The sequence below is a fragment of the Hypomesus transpacificus genome, chromosome 12 (assembly GCF_021917145.1).
Source record: "Hypomesus transpacificus isolate Combined female chromosome 12, fHypTra1, whole genome shotgun sequence".
Taxonomy (NCBI): Eukaryota; Metazoa; Chordata; class Actinopteri; order Osmeriformes; family Osmeridae; genus Hypomesus; species Hypomesus transpacificus.
Window position 1 is genome coordinate 76,197 of NC_061071.1, and position 7,358 is coordinate 83,554.

Here is a 7,358-nt window from a genome sequence, read left to right on the forward strand (position 1 = left end):
GATGAGAGGGATGAGAGAGGGATGAGAGAGGGATGAGAGGGATGAGAGAGGGAGAGGGATGAGAGAGGGAGAGGGATGAGAGGGGGATGAGAGGGGAGAGGGATGAGAGAGGGATGAGAGGGGAGAGGGATGAGAGAGGGAGAGGGATGAGAGAGGGAGAGTGATGAGAGAGGGATGAGAGGGGAGAGAGGGATGAGAGGGGAGAGGGATGAGAGGGATGAGAGAGGGAGAGGGATGAGAGGGGAGAGGGATGAGAGGGGAGAGAGGGGAGAGAGAGGGAGTGGTGGTGCCTGCTTGAATCGGTCTCCGTGTTAAGCGTCTGACCGTGGTCATAACTCAAAACAAAATCTCATTCCCTACTAAGTTTCACATTACGTCTGAGGCTGTGAGCAGACGGTTCTTTGAAATGATGGCAAGTTTTATCTGAGGTGGATAGAGGGAATAGAAAAATTGATGAGAGAAGGGAGAGGGAGGAAAAAGTAGGGAGGTAGTCATTACAGATCGGGCACTGACATCACAGGAACAAACTGTCAACGACCAGCATAGCAAAACAGTTCTTCTTTGACAACAAAAGGTTTATCTTTAAAAGTACACATTGGAGACATGAGAGAGCTTAGGGAAATCTCCATCCTTAGCAGCACAGGGAGATGGATACCATGTGGTTTTCCATTTGAACTGTGGAATCTTCCCCAAAAACGTGCAGGGCTAACATAACATTACATTTTCTGTCAGACGGTAGACACACAAGACTGTTTCCACGACAACACCATTGTTTGCGCGCCCTTTGACCCCTCCCAGAAGATGACCCGGCGCTCTGCCTCGCATCCTCCTTTGCAGGGGGCTGATCACATAAAGACAAGCACTTCCTCCCCTGGCTGGGCTGAGGCCCTGTCAAAACAAGACTGTACTTGGCATTTGCCATGTTACACAACAGACACCCCCCCCCCCAACAAGCCCACAAACAGTAACCCCCCCCTCCCCTTCCTCACCCCCAATTTAGACTAATCACCTTCATGAATCAACGTGTTGAGTCAACATAATTAATCAGATTTGCAGAGGAAATTGCTGAAACTTTGCCTGAGTATCCGAAAAGCAATGCAATTAATGCGTTCATAAATGTTCTGTTGATGAGTGGCGATCCATTTGAAGGTATCTGTATTAGATCAGGGGGATATGATCCCCCTAAGGGACCACAGAGTCGACTTTGGCCGGGAAGGGTTAGTTATGAAGGTCACATGGAGGTGCCATTTTTTTTCATGTACAGAACGATAGCGTTAGGGCGGATGGGTTCTAACATCCTTTAAAAGTCTGGACACGATCTGCAATGGAAGTATTGACATTAAGGGAAGAGTCCAGATCATATTTGGTGGATAGAAGCTGACTCAGGACACATATTTACATGAGCTTTGACACACCTACTATACACATAACATAAGAAATCTTGTTTTATAGCTCAGTGCACACTCTTCCACAGTACAGGATAACACAGGTACACAATGTACAAGTGCTCTACATAACAGACACAAGTAGTATTATTGTTTCTGTGCAGCACACTGCACACACACACACACACACTCTCATAAGACTTCAACAACTTTAGCATCCACATGAAGTACTATATTTACAACCTGAACATTCATGAGCACCTTTGATACATTCAGGAGCATCATCAACACTAACTGCTATACTTTGAATAAATACCTTTGCTGTGCTTGAAATACACCGACCCTGTGAAAACGGACAAAGCAGATCTCCGTAAAGGCTTCCTCACAGCGTAACATCGTTTGATGCGACGCCGCGTTCATTTCTCAGATGGCGAGTGCTTCATCGTGTTGCGTCCGTTTCGAAGGTAGCGGTTGTCACCCCTCTCCCTCCTGACACAAGCGACTCTAAAAGTATGACTGATTAAGAATGGAATCCTTCTTGACCCATGACCTCTAAGGTGAGTCGAGTTGGGGTGAAAGGGTAAAGGTCAACCAAACAGCTGCTAGGGGCGGGAGGGCTAAGGTGTGTGGTAGCAACCACTGAATCTCTATAGTCAGGGTTTCCTTCAGCACTTTTCAGTTAAGGTGGCCGCCTAAGCAACACACGCCTGCCGCCTTAACTACGTCTTCAAAAAATATAATATATATATATATATATGTCGCTCTGCCGGCAAACTCCACCCTACCACCTTAACTAACACAGTTTCTGCGGGAAGCCCTGATAGTGATCTGATACAACTCTGGTAGGCCATCCGCCAGACCGCATGAGGATACAATAGCGTGACGGGCCAATCCTTTTAAAGAACCGGTGGTAACTTCCCATGGAGACCCCCGGCTTGCAAAACCATGACCCAAAATAAACAGGCTTCTGGCACACTATGGACTCACTTGGGAGTTTTAAATCTAAGTTTCTCTCTCTGCAGTGAATCCTTTAATCAGATAAGATAACAGACAGTCTTAAGAGTCTTTGTTGAAAGGACTTAGACTTGACCAAGACAGGGACCCTGGTTCCTGTCGAACAGTCACTCAAAGGTCCCTTTGCGATTGAGTCCCGGGAAGAGGCTCAAGAAGCTTGTTTCTAAAACCAGCATCAGGAGAGACAGTACAGAGAGCCTGTGTCCCATGACTCCCCCTATCACAGCACACATTCTGAGAGTTGGGCTGCTCCCCCAGGCACCTCTCAGTGAAGGTCATACCATCTGCAGGGAGCTTGGGGGGGGGGGGGGTCCAAGGATGGTCAGACCATCTGCATGGGGGGGTTCTTGGGTTGGCTGAACTTTGCAGAGGCACTGGGGTGACACAGTTCCAGCTGCCCTTCCTTGCTCAGCGAGGCCTTGAAGAGGGAGCTCCGTGATCGCAGGGGGTGCCCCATGCACAGGTGTCCCCAGCAGAAGTGCAGTACGGACGGGCTGAGGAAGATGAAGACCCAGGGGTCGATGATGGAGTTGACGGAGAGGAGGAGGAGAGCAATGCGGTCTGTGGGGTGGCTCTCCTTCGTGGGGCTCGTGGAGTTGATGTACACTCGGATCTGAGGAACCAGGGAGGGAGGGAAACATTAAGTCAGTTTTTCATATACATAGATCCTACTACTATGCATACAGTATGAATGTCCCTCTTCACAGACATTGACACTGACAAGCTTAAGAAATGTGGCTGTTCTGTAACACGATACTGGGCTTGTGTCGTAACAATGATTGACTGTGATGGCCTGAAAACGACACGATCATGTGAGTCTGTTGGACGCGAGAACTTCACTTGGCCTTTGCTTTACTCAGTACTTAACACTGAACCTAGTCATAACAGAACTTAGGAGGAGAGGAAGTGAATTTAAAGTTATTTTTTTTGTTGTCAACATTTCCAACAGTCAGTTTCTTACTAGAATACTTAGGACTGATGGTAATCTCATCTTCTAGCATTACATGGCAACACCGTCTTGCAACCCTGCTCAGTAATGATGGGAAAATTTGACTATTTTAATGGTTTATATAAATCTACCATGTCGTTCTGAGATCTCCCACATGTGCACACACTCTGCTCAACGCAGCGGAAGGTCTGGGTTTCACAGCGCCACTCAGGGGTGCTAGCTACGGTAAACACACTTCCTGCTGTTTTAGACCAATTTTTTGACATCACCGTCATTATACCAACACTCTGTGTGTACATCAGTCACTTAGCAACACTCTTTTTAAAGAGAGATTCCAAAAGGTCCGATGTACCCTAGTTCAGAATGTGCACGGTGCACTGGCACCAACGAATCTAGTAAAACAACAGGACTGGTTTTTCCAGAATGAGCTCGGTTCTCAGCGGTGTTCTGTTTGTTCGGTGACGTTCTATCTAAATGCAAAAGCAGCGAGCGGCTCTCCGCATCCTGAAGGACACTCCAGTGTGCCTACATTTCAAGGTAAATGGCATCGCCGGGTTCTCTGCGTCTCCCTCACCGTGTCTTTGTAAGAGGCGTTTGTGTTTGTGAGTGGAGGGTCTGGACACAGTGCCGAGCAGGTCCACCTCATCTTCAGATATCCTCTGAAAGTATGTGTGTAATTATGCTGAGACGTGTCTGTGGCCCAGACGTGAAGCGGACTCCAGCTGGATGAGAGGGCTGATGTGAGGGCTCTCCTGGGCAGAGCGGAGGCAGACATGCAGATGTCAGTGCTCTCGTTAAACGCCGAGAAGCGGTTCTAAATTATTCATGCTATCAGTGGCGAGTGTGGGAATGAAGAGGGAAAGGCTGGGGGGGCTGGAGGCCGGGGGGGCTGAAGGCTGGGGGGGCCCTTGGGCAAGGATCCTGTTTCATCTACAGGCCATTCTATTACCCTCTGATCCACCAGGTTCTGGCTTTGTACCAAATCCTAACTCGAAACCTGCGTGGAACTCGTTCTAGAGATAAACTCCCTCTAACATGCGTAATTTACATTAAGGTCGGTTGGTGTTAAGGGATGGGAGAGATGAGAGATGACCCTGTTTGAGAGATGTTCAGGGCTTTCATGTGACGCCGTGTGTTTGCTCAGATAAGGCTCAGCTAGCGCCGTACAGGGCCGTGACGTACGGCGCCATCATGGGACAGAAGTGCGTGGGCCTTGGGTGTTTCTGAAGATCTCTCTCCCCCCTCTCTTTCCCCCGCGGGGGAAGATGCATGCTAACCAGCTGATAAGTCCTGCTAATAAGATCATCCTTCAAGCCATCTATGTGTCACTGACCCATAATCAATTAACGCCTCCTATACGTAATCAGTTACATGGGGGGTGGGTGAGAGGGAAACTGATTGAATCCTTGTTTTTTCCATGAGCCCACCTCTGAGAATTACCATCGAGATCCATCAGCGGAAATCTTGCTGGACGTATGCCCTTTAAAAAGTTTCAATAATAAGCATCATGCAGCAGTGCTCCGTTTAATAAGATGGATAATGTGGCTAACGGCTTTTCGAAGTGAGAGACAGTTTCGGTACCGTATTTAAGTATTTGTGAAGAAAGACTGTAATCGGCCATAAGATTCCAGTCTGAGACCATTTCAGTTCCATGCAGGTGAAACATAGGGATGTTTGGATTTATATACAGTACATGGCTACACATTTACTGGACCATGCTAAATCATCCAACAAGGTCGCTACTGACAATACAAGTTGATGATCCTCCTCAAAATCAATGCCTGTTGGGGTATATGTACCATATGCATAACTGACTTGCTTGGCTTAAAGTTGATCTGTTGAAACTCAGACTTGCTCAGAAAAAGACTCGAATGTGTCGTCACTTAACAGAAACTGTACGTTAAACATTACATCCAAAAGTGGTCTACCTTTTCCAGTTTTTGTCTTCCATTGGCAACCTGAATAAACGTCATAGTGACAGAATTGACACGTGCGTGTGTGTCTTGTAATCAGTTGAAATGTGACTTTATCTTACCACCAGGGGAAGGGTGCAAATGACAAATATCACTGTCATGAACACCAGCAGAATAAGATGCTCCACTTCCTCCGCCATGGAGACGGCTCTCCGGTCCTTTTTAGTCCGCGTAGTCACAGAACCAGAGTTTACCCTACGCCTACGGTACATGAGCACCAACTGATAAACCACAAACAAATTGCAAGCCGCTATGGATAAAACCAGTAGCAGCAACACAGATGCGTAAAGGTTTGGGTAAACTCTGTCTGCTGGCCCACCGGGGTTCATGTCAATGAAACACCACGTTCCCGGGCAATACTGCACATACTCCCCAAATCCAGCGAACGGCATCAGACAGAACAAAGTACAAAGTAAGAAGATGAATGGAATAGTTATGTATCCACACCGCTTCGTTATGTGCCTCCCATATAGGTACGGATATCCGATGGCTAGACATCGCTCGAGCGCCATAGCGAAGAGAATAGACAATGTGGCTAAACTGAAGAAAGTCATGCTGAAGCCAAAGTATTTACACACCGCTTGCGTATCACTCATTCCAATCAATGTGGTGTTAAAGGAATAGGACGCCTGCACAATGGGGCTTATGAAACAGGTGCCCGCCAGATCCGTTACTACCAGAGAGGTCACCAGCACATGGAACAGTGACCTTCTCTGTCGGCTCGGGTTCTTCCTTCGGCGCATCTCGAGCACGAACAGTGCGGCCACGTTACCGACCACACCGGCAGAGAACATCAGCGCACTGGTGAGCGGGCTCCCTTTCTCGATGTGGGATATGTGATGGCACCTTTCGTAGTCGTTTACGTTATCCATGGTGATGGGAATAGTTTTGCGTCTTCAGTCCTTAAGATGTTGGCACAGTAATAAAGTAGGCAGCTGCTTATCACTTGTATTATATCCAACACGTTGTTTTCCAGGTAACTATTACACAAAACAAATCAGCATGAAACCCTGGATCTACGAGAGCCAAATACCTTTGGTAGAGCGTGCATCTTCTGTCTCTACTTGAATTGGCCGCATGGCTTGCCAAAGGTTATTGCCTCGTGAAAACGTAATTTAGTCATAGGTTTTCTCTTCTTAAGTGAGTCCAAGAAGATTGACTTGTTCTCGTTCACATCTGTTCATGTCTTCCATACTTTCATTCTTCTTACGGAGCTGTGTTACTCACAACGTGCGTTCGTTCCTTCGGTTGCTGAACAAGCCGCGCTAACGAGCTACTGGTTCCTCTCCGGGTGTGAGTTCTCCTAACCGAGTGATGCAGTGACGTCGGTGACAATTGACACACCCTCTGAGCTTGAAGACAACCTTGTTCTCTGAAGTAGTTTGATTATTGAGACACAGCCCAGGAGTTATTCTGAAGGTGCTCAGGGAATACGAGCATGATCCCCTAAAATATCAAATTGTTACGGTAGCTACTTGCGTGCGTCTTGTTCAGGAAGTAGCCTATTGATCAACAGGGGAGTAGGGGAGTTTAAATGGTTCTGTCAACTTGTTGCTTCATCTAAAATGTGATCTGACCACAATTGTTCAAAACCTAAAGTCCTAAACTGCTTTATAAACCACGGAGCGCGTCCACGCATGTGGCAGCATTGAACATAAAGAACGAAGACCCGAACGAAGAAAACTATGTAGGCTATATAACTCTTTAAAATACCCAAGTGGACATACTCCCCTTTGTGGGCCTCTTTCCTGTCCATTCTCCACTCCCTTTGTTCCTCATATTTCATTTTTGAGTAAGTGCCCCCCCCCCCTTGCCCCCCCCCCCCCCCCCCCCCCCCCCCCCCCCCCCCCCCCCCCACATCCCCTCTCTTCTCCGCTCCTATAGGAGCTATATCCCTCTACTCAGTTACAACTGGGACATGCCTCCTTGGCCCTGTCCTAAGACACCACTAAGCCTAACAGCTGTATCTCCATCCCTGGTTGATCTTCATCATCTCCGTCCTTCCTCTGGCTAGGCAGCCGGTTCCCGTCTCAGATT

At 47.7% G+C, this 7,358-nt stretch overlaps 1 protein-coding gene across 1 annotated transcript; it reads right to left on the bottom strand.

The window, feature by feature from the left end:
• Positions 1-209: 209 nt before the first annotated feature.
• On the bottom strand, positions 210-6,616 carry ptger2a (prostaglandin E receptor 2a (subtype EP2)). The gene is made up of 2 exons (XM_047031253.1): positions 5,384-6,616; positions 210-3,012 (listed from the first exon to the last, which is right to left on the bottom strand). Exons 1-2 carry the CDS (start codon positions 6,191-6,193, stop codon positions 2,722-2,724), a joined length of 1,101 nt encoding a protein of 366 aa, XP_046887209.1. The 5' UTR covers positions 6,194-6,616; the 3' UTR covers positions 210-2,721.
• Between the last annotated feature and the right edge of the window lie 742 nt (positions 6,617-7,358).

What these genes read in the sequence shown, in the direction of transcription:
- ptger2a (XM_047031253.1), bottom strand. Translation starts at nt 6,193, where the DNA reads ATGGATAACGTAAACGACTACGAAAGGTGCCATCACATATCCCACATC. An exon ending in TTTGCACCCTTCCCCTGGTG is followed by an intron (nt 3,013 to 5,383) that starts GTAAGATAAAGT and finishes CTGGTTCCTCAG; the next exon opens with ATCCGAGTGTACATCAACTC.